Here is a 16,048-nt window from a genome sequence, read left to right on the forward strand (position 1 = left end):
GGCTTCAGGTCTTACTCGCCATTGCGAGTGGGTTTGCTCGCAGTTGCGAGCGTTCTGGGTTTACTCGCCGTTGCGAGTTGGTTTGCTCGCAGTTGCGAGCGATGAAGGTCAGTACGGCCAGAATCCTAAAAATCTCAACTTTTCATCTACTCTCATGTTTCTAACCATCAAACTACTTCTAATAACATCCCTATGGGATATCTAAGGTCTGTTCATGATTCTCTCATCGATTCTACAGTTCTTCATCATCTAATCATCAAAATCGCTCATAAACCCTAGTCTTCTTAATCTCACAAACTCTCCCCAAACTTGTTAGATGTAATCTAATGATTTAACAACTTAATATTAATGCAAGATAGTCTCACCGTCACCTTAGATTAATTCCTGAATCAGCAACAACGTTCTTCTTTCCTAAGGTCTTCTCCTCTTCTCTTGACTTCTCTCTTCTCTTCTCTTCTTTCTTGTTCTCCTCTTTTCCAAAAAGCGGTTTAAGGTAAACTCTTTCTAACCTAAGCTTCTCTATTTATAATACTAAAATATTCTTCTCAAATCTATTTAGGCCCAACAACTTATTCTTCTTTCTATTCTAACCCCCAATTCCACTCACACTAATAATCCTCATAATCTTATTTATTTCTAAATTAAATATATCTCTCACAAATAACAAATATATTTTTACACCAAATAACAAATATATCTCTAACAAATAACAAATATATTTCTACACCAAATAACAAATATATCTCTAACAAATAACAAATATATATTATTCTAGTAAATACCAACATATAACATAACAAAATATCACTCATCAAAATAAATCGACTAAATCATAAAAAGACATCTAATCTCAAAACTACCTCCAAATCTACTTACTCTAATAATTCTCATATTCTAATAAATAATAGAATAATGCCACATAATAAAATACTAACACCTCATATAAATAAATAAATCACATAAATAGACTCTACATTAATAAAAATAATTAAATAAAAATGAGGGCGTTACCATTGTTCACCATTTAAAATAATTACCGCTGGGTTCTTAGGACTGTAATTGTTCACCATTGTTCTTTACAGCGAAAGGTATTTGGATTACAGAAACAAAATCGCCATTGTTGTTACTTATTACATCTATGGAGATGGGTTAATTTTATTCTTAATTGGAGAAGGGGATCTGAAGCTATGAAAACCATTTGAGTTTTATTAATGGATGATAGAATTAGGATCTTGGGAGGGGCGATTCCTCTCCAAAAAAAAGGTCATAGTATAAGAGGAGAAAAGATGTAGATGGAACTAATGTGAGAGAACAACAAGGGTTGCTCACAAATGTGTTTCTCTGCGGCTCTCGTAAATTGATGTTTTTTTAATCCAAGCCATTGAATTTTTAATTGACACGTGTCACTCATCTATGAAGAAAACTGGGTAAATGGACAATTACATAAATGGAGCAGATCTGCACTCGTATTTCAGTTCATAGTGTAATTATTATTCTTTTTATATAAACTAACAGAAACTACATGAGTCTGGATGCACCCATTTTCTATTCCCAAACACAACGGAAAGGATTCCTGATTGGTTTGAGCACCAAAGCAGGGGAGACCCAATTTCTTTCTGGTTTAATAAAGAACTCCCTTCTATTAGTTTTACTATTATTATTATTCGTCAGAACTACTTGTTCCCAACAGTCAAATTCTTTGTGGATGGATATGAAATAGAGATAGGTTGCGACAAATTCACTGGGGAATTCGGTGAGCTAGTGGACAATGATACTTTTTTGGATGACCATACAACTTTGTTGCATATAAAATTGGAAGAAGATAATGAACTCGGTGAAAGACTTTTGAAAAATGAATGGATCCATGTGGAGTTTAAGTTGTGGTTCGATGAGGAAGATGAGGTTACAAGAATATTCAGAAATACGCAAATGGGAATCCACGTGTGGAAGGAGAAAAGCAACACGGAGGGGGGTGTGAGATTCATTGATCCTTCATTATCACAATTTGTGCCTCCTCCAAAAAATCAAAGATTGGTGGAAGTGAGAGTTTCAGAGAAAGGGGAGGAGGAGGAGGGTTTTAGTGACACGGAGGAGGATGTAATATTGAACAATCCTAATAATAGAAAGACTTGGGGTACATTCCTTAGTCTAGGTCCATCATAAAGTTAACCGTCTTGTTGTTATTCTCTCAATCTCAACATTGCAGGTTTGTGCTTTGTTGTTTATACTTTGTATAAATGTTGATTAATTTCTATATATAGTCAGTTACAAATTCAATGTTTCTAGCTGGAGAAGTTTCTTAAACCATGAGACATGTTGTAAGTTTCTGTGTCTAACACCGATACATGTAATACTATTAAAATATATTATTATCTCAAAGTACTACCTATGTCAACGAATCAGTGTCGGTGTCTAGTTCAGTATCCATGACTGTGTTGATCCTTCAAAATGTCGAAATGAAAGTTCTGAGTTTGCAAGTGCTTAAAGGTCAACAAGTAGATTGTCTTACCGTAACTATACACGTTTCATAAACTTGTATTGATCTCATTAATTATGATTCAAATTGGAACTTGTATCGCATATCTCATCTAACTAATGGCACATGTTTTCAGTGTAACCTATAAACGTATGGATAATTTAAGTAGTACATGCATTTTTAACATTTTAGATAAATTTTAACGTGATTGCAATTTAAACATGATTTATAATTGATCTAAATTCCACTAGCTTATAAGCACACACGAGGTTTACAATGAGTTAAATGCTTTGTTTTGGCATGCTATGTAAAATGATTTTGTCAAGTAATCAATATCGATCTTATCTGTTGCAGCATAACTCTATAGTGTTACCCATCACATCTATTTGAATGCTTGTTACCTTCAGAGAGGAGAAGCCATAGCTATCAAATTGAATTTTTGTTTAATTATTTTATGTGAAGCAATCAGGTCTAGTAAAAGTTTGGGAATCCATCTCTCGCGACCTCCAGCTATATAACCCTTTAGTCCAGAACTTTTAAAAGGTGTGGTGGAAGTTGGCCCTTTCTGTAATGATCACAAAATGTTCCCTCTCCCCAAAAATGGGAAGACTTGTTCTATACTAAAAATTTTATAATGAAACGTGTCTACTGTTTAGTTTGTATATTATAAGTTGTTGCTATTGTTCTCGTTCTTTGATTTATTTATGTAAATGTGCATACCAGGCCGAAACGACTATGAAGTGAGGGGTTTCCCAAACTAAACTCTGTCCATACTGGAAAGGAGCTTTCAGATCTGCAAGAATTTATGTGGGATAAAGAAATAAATCTGAGAACCGGCATTTATGAGATCCTTTTGCAAGAGTCGTGACTTTTGTTCTCCAAAATCCAAATCAGCGTTATTGGTGTAGTATTCAATGTACCGCTCTGGTTTTGATATGGTGAGACCTGATGTAATTTTTAATGGAGGATGTTTGTGCTGCAGATATTGTTTGAATTTGATGCTTTCATTCCCGTACGTTTAGATGCATGCATTAGATTATAGAATGAATACCATTTTAGAAGTACATGTAAATTATGGAGGCCAACCTTGGATAATGTATTTGAATGTTTAATGTAAATATATACTGAAAAAGAAAATATCAGGAACTTCGATCTTGCTAACTTTTGTTGTTCAATGACTGTTAGTTTTCTGATTATAAGATTTGGCTATTGCAAGGGTGCATAAAAGGATAGAGAATAGAGAAGGTAGGGAAAAAATTCCAAAATTTTGTGACATGCCTAGTTGTGCTGCTAACATATGATTGTTAGTTTTAAATGTGACTTTATGATATTTAAAAGCCTTATACAACCTATCCCCTAATTCATAGTGTAATATTTCTTATGCTAAACTGACAGAACAGAGGGGATTCCAGATTGGTTAAAGCACCAAATCACGGGACACAATTTCTTTCTGGTTTCGTAAAGAAATTCCTTCTATAACTTGTATTCTTATTCTCTTTCTGGATCCGTCCGATTCAAATGAGAAAGTAGTCAATTTGTATGTCAAGGGCTATGAAAAAGTAGTCTGGATTAAATGATGTGATCTGAAGCTATCACTAGCAGAGTGCAGTGTGGCATGACTAGAAGAGAGAGGAGTCAAGGAAAAGTGATCTCGGTTATTGACTCGGAACCATTAGTAGTTTCAAATTTCAACAAATCTAAAATATAAGCCATGACCATCTGCATTATACAGAATATAACTCACATCTCTACAACCTTCCATCACCATGACCATCTTGCATTCTTTTTTTCAAAGCAAAATAATCACCAACACTTGTGCTGCTGCATAATGATTCTAATTATTACTAAGCTTATCTGTTTTAGACCTGAGTTGTACACACACAACAAGCACAAGCATGTCACTTATATTTCTGTGTAACGAGTAACTAAGCAAGGTCACGAAGTTGTTACGAGGAACACAACTTAGATTTTAGATCTTGAATACTTGTAAAAGGCATGATTCTATTGTAGGGGAGAGATTATGAACAAATGATAATTACAATTGCAATAAGCAGATGTTTTGCTGAACTTGTATCGTACAGTAGCATTTATTGATTTTCTTAACCTAATCCTGTGTGTTCGCACTTGACATTAAGTTTCTACGTTGATGTAATTTTCTTCCAATGTTGCCAATGCTTAAAACAATGTTCACAACATTTGGCACTGACAAGTTTGATGATGACCACTAGGTTGTTCCTGATAATCCTTCGGAACGTATGATGGGCCTCCCAGCAACTAGGAAACTGGCATTAAAATAACAAGGTTGCCTTTGGCACTGGTGACCGTTGACATGCCCCAACTTCGACGCAAAATTTTGCATTGGTCGGAGCAGTTTCACAGATGGTGATGTCCCTCTCTACTATTGAACATAGACCAAGGGCCTTAACTGGCGATTAGTTACACACATTCATGGAAACGAAGTGTTGAAGCATTCACTTGCAAGCAACTCAGGTAATAGAATTTAATTTCAATTAAATGGGTTTGCCATGTCCATTCATCAAAATTTAATTGCATAAAGATATAAGCAAATATATGATTGAATATTATTTTAAATGACAACCATCTAGTTTTTTCTGTCGTTCTATATTTACGCATTATGAAAGAAGACAAACTATGCAGTGGTGTCACTATCACTATCACCATAGTTTCAAGTTCTGACATGACTTTATTTTTCTTCCCATTTCCAAGTGAAACTACTTTACGTGCTTCAATTTTTTTCAATCACTGCTAAATTTTAGCGGATAAGAAACAAATGAATCAAAAAAATTTATGATCAACCAAATTCTGTTTGGAGGTGAATGTTTCTTCATAATCTAACTTCGTAAATGAATTTTAAGTGATTTGAAAACAAGGAATCTAAGTGCTTTTGGTTCAGTTTTAGACTTTTAGCTGGTAGGAATCGTTCTTTTAAAGAAGCATATCCTTGGATACCTCCAAAGCAGTTTTCCTGGTTTTGCAATCTGTCTTAAGTATATATGCAAGTATTATGTTTTGTGGGAGCACTGTTATCTGCAATTTTTGTTTCTAACCAAATTGTTTCTAGTCTCTTTTATAGCAACTCTCCTATTTCACACTTTTCAAAGGTCTTAGAAATAACTGAAGAGTTATAGACTAATTGCAACGGTGTTCCAAGAGGTCTTAATGAATTAGCATGATCAGTGAAAGACATAAAACGCCCTTTACAAGTTAATACATAAAAATGCCTCAAGAATGTATATTATATCTGAGATGCCTATTGATAGTTGAATAATGGCTGCAGATGTGAAGAATCACATCAGCAGCGTGGGTGATTACATGGACCTTATGCTGCAGTTGGAAAAGAAATTGGATCTGTTGGTGAATGCATGATTTGGTGAAAATGCAAAGTTGATGCCTCTGTACTGCTGCCACTTTCCTGCTATCATTAAAAGTGAAAGCAAAGTCCTAGGGGCCGTTATGGTGACTGTGATAGGAATTTGCCAACAAATCTTCTGGCCGTTATGGTGGCTGTTACGGAGGCTGTGATAGGAATTTGCCAACGAGTCTTCTGGTCTGGAACCTGTACAAAATTGCAGGTATTCACAAAGGATTTCAAAGCTCTACAAGTAGTTAGCTGGTTTGATTTTCAATTATTGTTTCTTGTATTGCTATTGTGTGGGTCAGGGTTATGGACTTTTTTCTTGCATTTTTGTTTCCTTATCCAAGTTTCTATGCTCGGTCTTTTTGACGTATAATGGAATAGTACATGTTTGTTTAAAGAGGATGATACTGCAATGTTGCTTTTGCTTCTAGAGTGGTATTTACTAGGCTGATTTGGTCTTTTCGAACTCATCCAGGGACTGCAGGATTTGGAGGACTTGATTGGAATTATGACAGAGCTTTTCAATTTGGATTTTATGGAAGTATAGATTGGTCAAATATCCTTCATGCAGAGATTCAGGCTCTCCTTGTTGGTCTCAAGTTGTGTTGGGAAGCTGCCTTTTGGAAGTTTATATGATATTATGATTCTTTTCCGTGGTACAGTTAATATCAATGAGCACTCTCGCTTTCACCATTATGCCAATATGCTGCGAGGATTATTAGAGCTTACATGAAGAAAGATTGGATTTTTTCTCTCCATCACACTCTTTGTGAGGGCAATGGTTGTGCAGATATTCTAGAAAAATTGGGAGCTAATCGTATGGATACCTTGGTTACGGTCTACAAGCCGCTGCTGTGCCTCTCCTCGGCTTTGTTATTTAACATTGTTGGAGCGTCCTTTATTATATAACTTGGTTCTTTTCCTTTTGTTTCTTTTTTATTATGTAACCAAAAAAAAAGATGCAACAACGCAAAGGGATTTGTTGAAATCACAGCAACTCCTTATGCTGATAGCTTGCATTCCCCGAGTAATACAGTGGATGATTTCAATCAAATCCCATATATATTTTAATCTTATGGTCTCCTTTTTAATGTGATTGTCTTGTGTTATTAATAAATAAGAATTACAGGAATTTGTTAAGCTGCATACCTCAATTAAGAGGTTAATGCAGAAAGTGAATATAGTGAGTTTGTGGTTCTAAATGTGTGTTTTTATCTCTTTATATCAAATTGGTGCAATTTTTACTTTCTATCCGTAACATTTATTATGCTTTGGTTAGATGTTAATTAATATATATCTATTTTGCCTCTTCAAAACAAACAAAAACTAGAGGAGAATTGTATTGAGACTTTTACCTCTAATCATTATACCCAAAAAGTGTTACAAACTTGAATCATAAAAGAAAATATTTTACAATGAAACTACAATTCATTATCTATCAATTTTAAAATCCAACAAATTAGAGGGAGGGAGAGGAGAGTCCATGCAACCATGGCCGACCACATCAATGTCATCATCCGCTACTGCTGTGCCTGAGTTCCACAGTCTCTCCTCCATATTGTGTCGTTCAGTCATCCCGGTGTAAGAGAAACCAGGTGGTCGTTTTGTCGCCGTTAGTCCGCTTCTCTTATTTTTCCCTCTCCTGATTTCTCCTTCCCCTCTCATGTCTCTCATAACATCTCACCTCCATCTCATTTTCTGTCTGTGATTGTTCGCATAACAATGCAACAAAACATGAGAGTTGGTAAGAGTATAATCCAATCCATGCAGCTAGAATGAGAACAAAGCTGCTATAACATGTTAAAGTTACAAAACATGTCATAAGAATTGGAACGAATAAATATCATGCTTAATATCATTGATAGTAGTGTGTTTTACTTCAACAAAAAAAATGAACTCACATAGAAGGGTGTGTGAGCTTGTCAAGTCCACTTGTATGTAACTTAGTCATTGCTCATTGAACAGAACTTTGAGCAATAATTGTGCAGTACTCATCGTCAGAAGCATCCTTAAAAGGAGACTATGCCAATGGGAGAATTATACATTGTTATTGACTGAAGTTTATATGATTATAATCATCATAACTTATAACTTGACAAAGAAAAAAGTGAGATGTGACATAAAGTTATGTGTTTCGCTAACGCAGTGTTTGTTTGTGATTTTATTATAGTGTTTCATTATGCAGGGTGCCGTGCAGCAAGCGCGGTGGGATCAACAACATCGCAGTGCAGTGGATGTTGTGAAGACCTATAACAACCGGGTGGATGCCAATGAGAAGAAACTACCTTGGTGAGTTAGTCTCTGTCTTTCAAAGTTAGTAGTAGTGACTGTCACAGTTCCAAAATTATTGCCACAATTCTTTGTTGGTTAAACAACCTCATACCCAAAAAAAATGTTGAGAATTGCAGCAATAGCACCAAGAACACTATCTGGAACACTAAATCAGACAAAACCATGTTCATAATTTACAGTTTGCTTCCCTCTCTATTGCATCATAAGTCTTTCCCCTCTTACATAAGTTACCAAAACACTATTTGTTGTTTCTACCAATTTTTTTTATTGCTCATCAGATTATAAAGTTTTCCATATATAAGTTATTTCAACATAAAACTAGAGGTCATTCGGTAAAGGCAAAATATCATTCATTTTACTGATATAGAAATCAGATAAGTTTGCAAATAAAACGAGAGTGACATTCAAAATAAAAATGCAAAAGCAAGATCAAGTAGTTTCTTATTATACTTGACAATATTTGTGATATCCCAACAACTACAATCATATACTTCTTTGTGAAAAATAAGAAAAACTTGCCATGCTTCAATATTTGTACCGTAGTTTAGTTTATCTCTTAACTCAATATTTGTGTGTAATCTGCATTTTTCAATGGCTTTCTTAGTTCTGTTATTTGATGAAATTTTTTATAGGGACTAAAACTTGAAATTTAAAAAATTTATAGGAATAAAAAATATATTTAACATTTTTTTTAAACATAAGGCTTTGGTAATGTTTGCAAATTTCCTGCTTGAGTTCTGATGATGCTGCTGGTTGAATAGAAGACTGCAGCTGGTTGATGCGACTGGGGCATTGATGTTCTTATACCAGACCTTCATTTGACTTGGAATTTCAATGACATATTTGAGGTCACATTTCTCTTTGCATCCACATTACTGTTCCTATTTAAACTTTTAAAATAGTCCCACCTCGACCCAAAAAGGTAGTAAGGTAGTGTTTATAAACTATAATGTGTACGCACATTTCAGATCATTGGAGAATTGAGAGTTTGAGTAACATGATGTTAATCTTATACCTACCTCCTGACCTCCTGTGGATTTTAACGAATATAAGAGATAAGTTGAATATTGAATATTTTTTTTTATACCTCCTGACCTCCTGTGGATTTTAACGAATATAAGAGATAAGTTGAATATTGAATATTTTTTTTCTTGTATAACTACTTGGTTCCATTTGTTTTATTTCCATAGTTTATAATGCAAGATCGTTTTGTTATTTTATTTTTTTATCAAAGAATGCAAGATCGTTTTGTTATTTTATTTTTTTATCAAAGCAAAATTAACTATTATCATTAATCAACAAATATTCAATACAAGAAGGATAAGAATAAAAAATGCGGTGACTATCCCGAGAACAGGCCGCCCTAGCTAAAGTATGAGCAACTATGTTAGCTTGTCTCCTAACAAACTTCACCTCGAAGTTGGAATGTAGAGATAACTGATATATAATACTAGAAACAATAGCATAAAATTCTGAATCACCATGGCCTGAAGACGATAGAGCTTGCACTAGAGTAGCTGAGTCGGACTCGAAGACAACCCGGTCCCATCTGTTAACATCAACAAAGTGAATGACATCGAGTAAGGCTACTACATCCCCCTCCAAAACTGTCATATTTGTCCACTGCCATTTCGTTTTGTTAATTAAATACTACACTATTTGTATATTTTAATCATATAAAATATTTATCAACTTTTTAAGTTATTTAATAAATTCTTTGAAAATAAATTTATTGAATAAATTTTTTTGGAAGAAATTATTGAATAATTTTTTATAGTCATGTTTAAAATATTATAATATTTTGCAAATTGGCCTGTCCATCAACTTGAAAAGATTACTAGATCACTTTGAATTGTTATGAAGCCCTATTCATTATGCCCAAAAAGAGTTACAGACATGAATAAAAAAAGAAAATATTTTACAATGGCCTGACACTTCACAAATTTTCTATCAATCTCAAATTTTGCAAAGTAGTGTTGTTATCTCTTTGCCTTCATGCTGTCAAATTATGCATAGTAGTGTTGATGTTTCTTTTCTTTATGCTGTAAATTCTTCAAAGACAACTCATTGCCTTAAATGAAGCTCTAAATTATTCAATAAAAAGAACTAACCTGAAAGCAATAATATCACTACTACAGAAATTATTTTTTACATCAGTTGGAAATGACTTTTTACATCAGTTTGTAACCGATGTAAACTGATATGATGTGGTAAGTCCACATCCTTTCACATCAGGTTGCGACTGATGTGAAATCTTGAATTTCTACATCAGGTCCACTTGCACTGATGTAATAGATGCACTTTGAAATTTAACCCTTTAGTTTTCACATCAGTTATACAATATCACTGTAGTGAAATAATTATTTTTTCTAAATATTTTTTTAAATGGCTTATCAAATAAGCTTGACCCCTGCTCTTTTTTTTTTATAGTAATAAAATGAAAACAAATTATGTATAATTTTAATGCAAAAAAAAAGTCATATTATCTAATTGGATATTACATAATGAATCCTCAATTTTTCACGTCAATATTCCAATCTATAAAAGAGGTATATGAATACAATATAGCTAGAAATAATCCAATAAAACAACTTTAGGCAGAAATATCAAACAAAAAAAATCCACAGCAGAATCATCATTGTAAATACGCTAAACTTCAGCTGCAAAAAGCATCTCATCTCATCGGCAATGTCCCATCTCAGCCACATCATAATCAATTTTCAGCTACAAAAAACAAAATCAATTGAAAAAGTTATCTAAACTGCAGAAACGCACTTGACACACCAAAACCACCACACATTAAGACAGATACAAGTCCGTTCAAAATTCTACTCTCTCTACAAATGTCAAATTATGAGATTGGCTTTGAAACATACCATGTAAATCCTAAGCGTTATACAAGTCAAGAAAACAAGTTGCCCATTGGTTTCGCAAATCATACAAGTCATCTTCAATTAATGTCGTTGGATCATTGAATACCTACAATGTGTAGGTTAATATAAGTAATTAATATTAATAAGGATATGTTTATATTTGGCAATACATATAGTATAAACATGTTATCATAAAATTAAAATACCTCCATCCAAGACTTAGTAATATTAGCAGAGATGATATCTAGCATATTCTTCATCACATAGTATCCACAATCATTGACATTAGGTTGCTTTCTTGGCTACAAATGAATGGCCATTTTTATATAGTGATTAGTTCATATAAAAAAAAAAAAAAAAACAAATTTCATTTGTTAACGTAAAAAAATGACAGAATCTACACTATACTTACTTTGGGACGAAACCATTTAGCCTTCTTTCTATTGCCCTGAGCAAGTTGATGAACCTCTAAAGCTCTGTGTTAACCAAATTAAAAAAATCATCAAAGTTATACATTTTAGTGTTGTAGGAAGTAATATATCAAATACAACGTAAAATATATACTTACTTTGAAACAATCTTAATCATTGCTTCATTAAGATCTTGGTGCATTGAACAAAGGACAACTAAACTATTGTGCTTGGGACAAATAATTATTAACTGCCAGTGTCCTCTGCACACGTAGAAGAACAATTATTAAGGTTTAAGCTATCAAAGATAATTAACTATTTTCTGCACGAGTTAAAATCAGCCTATATACCTCAACATATTGGTACAATTCATCAAGTTCAATTTTTGTTGCTATGCTACAGCTTCTCGTAAAGTTTCTATTCTAACTTTTTTCTTTAATGTATTAGCCATCATAATACACGAAGGATGAATTAAGAACATCAGACAGAAAACACAAAAATATTGAACAAAAGTCAATATCACTATCAGTATCACTGCTGCTTATGATATCAAAACGGTAATCAAGCATCACTATCAGTATCACTGCTGCTTAAGATATCAAAACGGAGCAGATGAAAGAATCTACAATGAACCAAAAGGCACATGGCATTATGTGATCAAAAACTACTCACAAAACCACTTCTTAGTTCTTATCCTTGACTCTGTCTTTTAACCGTTTGATTCAGTAGGTTCCTATCCTATATATATAATACAATAGTGCCCAACAATCCAATTCATTAACATTAATATCACTAGAAATAGTTACTGTCCACTAAAAATGACTATGAAGTTAGTAATATTATTGTGTTTGGTGATACTCAACCTCACTTCAGCATTTGCAGCCAGAGTGAATGATGGTGATACAGATACTGGTAGTCCATTAGGGACTGACATATACCAATACAGTTGCCCTGAAGCTGAGACCATAATCTTCTCTTAGGTAACTAGCAAAATGGATTTATTGCAATTAAATGTGTCTAAAGTAAAGATACACATACATTCAAAATCAACAGAAATTAAAAAGTAATTGCAAAAACAAGACTAACAGAACAAACTATCCCAAAACTAACTCAAATTCACGCAACAAACTCCCAAAACTAACTCAAATCCACGCTTTCATCCTCAAAATCGGCCTCCAAAACAACCCCAAATGAAATCACCATTTCTGGTCAGAGCATATACCTACCAAAACGTGGTATAACTTTGAAACTTTTATAACTTGAAACTTGGAATTCAAATATGGTAGAATATCGGTGATGACATTGACAAAGGGTTAGGGTTTCACGATTGAAAAGGGGTTTGGGTTTCACGATTGAAAAGCCATATAGAGAGAGAGAGAGAGAGAGAGAGAGAGAGAGAGAAAGAGAGAGAGAGAGAGAGAGAGAGAGAGAACTCACCGGAGAAAAACAGAGATTGAGCTTCGACGGGAGAGAGGTTGAGCTTCAACAGTGAGCTTCGACGGGAGAGGGTGAGCTTGGACGGTGAAAGGGTGAGATTGAGAGTACGAGAGGGTGAACTTCGACGGTGACAGGGGCGGTGAGCTTAGACGGGAGAACAACTTGGACGGTGAAAAAGTGAGGAAGGGATATGTGGTGTGCGTTTTACAAAAGAGGAAGGGATAAGGTAATAGTGACAAAATTTGTTTTTACCTTATGCATTTCTCACCACTGATGTGAAAACAGTTAGCCAAAGTTTTCATCCAAATTGCGAAAATGCCACCGCGTTTTTTTCCCCTCATTTCAACTATCCACTGATGTAAATGCTAAATGCTATTAGGAATTCCCCTCATTTGCTTATGTCAACTGATGTAAAAACACACAGTGTGTATTTTTCCCATCAGATATTTTCCCTGCTGATGTGAAAACTAAAACCCCCATGATGTTAAATATATATTTTGTAGTAGTGTATAAGTGAACCAAACATTGTAATGCATCAAATATTTTACACAGTTCATTTTCGGCCAATGTTCAGTGACTCGAGTGAGCATCTTTATTCATTCTTAGTGCAATTTTTCTATAATGATCAAATGAACTAAATTAAAATATAATCACATGATTTAGGAAGTTTCATTCAGTCATAAAGAGGGTTACAAAACAATCATATTGTACAATATCAATGAGATAGAAAGTTAGCAAATTAGATGTGCCAAACCAGACCATGTATAGTACTGAAACTCTAAACACTACACAATTTTCCAACATGATTTAAATGAAACAGATATCAACCAAATAATTCTTTTCCTGTAAAATATTGGTTTTCTATGTATTTGTTGCTTACTTTAGACAAATGATTTTTTCTGTTGCGTAAAGCTTCTTCAGAAGTTCATTCTTTAAATCATGCAAGTCATACAATGCCTTTTGCAGTTTTTTTCTTCTTCTCATCCTTTAAGACTTAAGTCATCAACTCTTCCTTTTCACCACAAGTCAAACGGATCCACGCCTTTGATTTCTTCAAATGCTCAATTTCATCAAACTTCCTTAACCAATAAGTCAACACAAGCAGCCTCCATTGGCAATACATGTTTTAGATTTCACTAGATTCTTTCCTTTTCAACTTCCATAGAAGCAAGGCTGTGACAACTCTTTACATTTATATTTCTGCTGGGAAATGTTTTTAGGTGACTTTGCTTTCATTTGTTGATTACGAAGATTCATGAAGATAGGTTTTTCTTTGCCATCACAAAAGCATGGATGAATCATGAAAACAGTTAAAGACACTGCCATATGATATTGTGCTATCCAACCAGCAGAAAAACAAATTACAACGATCTGGGATTTCAAGTATTTTGATTCTTTGTTGGTGATTTTCAAAATAATGGAATCACTTTAGAACCAAGAGTTGTAACTCTTCATGGGAATCAATCATATACATTGGAACATTATTATTTAGGCTTAATTGCACTTTTGGCCCCCTATCTTTCTAAAACTTGCGGTTACAGCCCCCTAACTAATTTAAATACAAAACAGCCCCCTAAGTATTGAATCTTTGGCAGTTTTGGCCCCCCAAGGCAAAAAAAAAATAAAAACAAATGACATGTGGCACCTCATTTAGGGTGCTACGTCAGCGTTGGGGGCCAAAACTACTAAAGATTCAATACTTAGGGGGCTGTTTTGTATTTAAATTAGTTAGGGGGCTGTAACCGCGAGTTTTGGAAAGATAGGGGGCCAAAAGTGCAATTAAGCCTATTATTTATTGATAGATAATGAACCATGACACTAATTCAAGTGTATATGGTTATAACATTTGGCAAAAGGGTGCTTAATGAACCATAGCATTGATTCAGGTGTATATGATTATAACCTTTGGCAAAGGGGTGCTTAATGAAGCTTAGCATTGATTCAAGTGTGTATGATCATAACCTTTGGCAAAAGGGTGCTTAATGAACCATCACATTGATTCAAGTCAAAAAGGTGCTTTCTCTCATGTGAAGGGTCATATAATGCACTATAAATGCTTGACATTTGGGCATTAGTTTGACACACAACAGACACAAAACCGGAATTTTGTTGCATTAACAAAATAATTCTCCCTCATTCTCTTATTCTAAATCATTCATCAATTCTCTAATGCATGAGTGAATTGCTGGAACCATAAATCTGTAAAATACTATTAGGAGATACGCTTGGTGTGGTTGTGCAATACACGTCAAGGAACTCATAGTATCCTGAAGGGGATTCACCGGTCATTCCTTATTGCATCCAATATACAGTTATTGGTGGGGGCGAATCGAACCTAAAGGTTAGTATGGCAATCCCATGCGCTTTGAGTTTTACATGCATAACCATTATACTTTTCATGTTTCAAGTGCAGTAACATCTTCCCAACAATCAAGATATACAACAATCTTTGGAATTTATGTGCACACTTCATCATGTTCAACTTCATCATTTTCTTGGTCAAGTTATTGCAGCAGACCCCCAACACAAGTTCCAACATTCTTATCAGCATATTGACTTATTTGAACTTTTTCATAAATTGATGTACTATATTTCACCAGCAGTAGAATTTGTCAACTTTATGCTAGCCTTTTATTTCAAAATACCTGTATGTGTTACTAGTATGGGGAGCAGGAATAAAGAGTGAAAGATGTATTTCAAAAAATGTCCTAATCACCATATACCATTCACAAAAGACAGTAGAAAAAATTGTACTTAGTTCTCAATAAAGATTCAAAACTGGGAATAAATGCACAAACCCATCAAAATTTAGTTGAGGCCAAAGAAAAACAAATTGATGAACAGTCCATAAATTTAATCACCTGCAAAAGAAAACAATAAGAGCAAAATATAAACTAAAATAGTAAAATAAGAAACAATTCAAAAGTAACAGTGATAAATGATAATAAAAAAAGTAAAGAACCATCATTGTCAGTGTCTTACCAAGCATAGCTTCCGAACTAGCTATTGCAACGGAAAATGAGAATGCAGAAGCTGAAGCAGCTTGCAATGGATTATTAGGAAATCAAGAAGTAATCATTACAATGGCAATAATGTGAAAGTTAGATTGTATAAATACCAAGAATGAAGTGATAAATAAAAAAGAAAAAGATTGGAAGAAGAAGAAAATATAAACTGAAAT

At 34.0% G+C, this 16,048-nt stretch overlaps 3 protein-coding genes and 1 pseudogene across 5 annotated transcripts in view; 3 read left to right on the forward strand and 1 right to left on the reverse strand.

Moving 5' to 3' along the window:
• LOC146917239 (TMV resistance protein N-like) overlaps nucleotides 1-3,651 on the forward strand; it is a 36,829-nt gene extending 33,178 nt beyond the window's left edge. For all 3 annotated transcript variants that reach the window (XR_015015508.1, XR_015015512.1, XM_085719034.1), the window contains one exon: nucleotides 3,200-3,651. The gene's annotated coding sequence lies outside the window, so the exon portion shown is untranslated. The remainder of the gene's footprint in view (nucleotides 1-3,199) is intronic.
• Nucleotides 1-6,931, forward strand: part of LOC146917238 (TMV resistance protein N-like) — a 66,778-nt gene extending 59,847 nt beyond the window's left edge. The window contains exon 9 of the transcript XR_015015518.1: nucleotides 6,331-6,931. The gene's annotated coding sequence lies outside the window, so the exon portion shown is untranslated. The remainder of the gene's footprint in view (nucleotides 1-6,330) is intronic.
• LOC146917241 (uncharacterized) lies at nucleotides 1,332-2,379 on the forward strand (annotated as a pseudogene).
• A 3,698-nt stretch (nucleotides 6,932-10,629) lies between the features above and the next one.
• LOC146917242 (uncharacterized) lies at nucleotides 10,630-13,058 on the reverse strand. Its single transcript, XM_085719054.1, has 6 exons — nucleotides 12,868-13,058; nucleotides 11,589-11,693; nucleotides 11,433-11,496; nucleotides 11,227-11,322; nucleotides 11,024-11,126; nucleotides 10,630-10,871 (listed from the first exon to the last, which is right to left on the reverse strand). The coding sequence occupies exons 2-5, from the start codon at nucleotides 11,630-11,632 to the stop codon at nucleotides 11,034-11,036; spliced, it is 297 nt and encodes a 98-aa protein (XP_085575180.1). The 5' UTR covers nucleotides 11,633-11,693; nucleotides 12,868-13,058; the 3' UTR covers nucleotides 10,630-10,871; nucleotides 11,024-11,033.
• Between the last annotated feature and the right edge of the window lie 2,990 nt (nucleotides 13,059-16,048).

The sequence above is a fragment of the Medicago sativa genome, chromosome 6 (assembly GCF_051527215.1).
Source record: "Medicago sativa cultivar Bolivia chromosome 6, Bolivia_mono, whole genome shotgun sequence".
In the NCBI taxonomy this organism is placed as follows: Eukaryota; Viridiplantae; Streptophyta; class Magnoliopsida; order Fabales; family Fabaceae; genus Medicago; species Medicago sativa.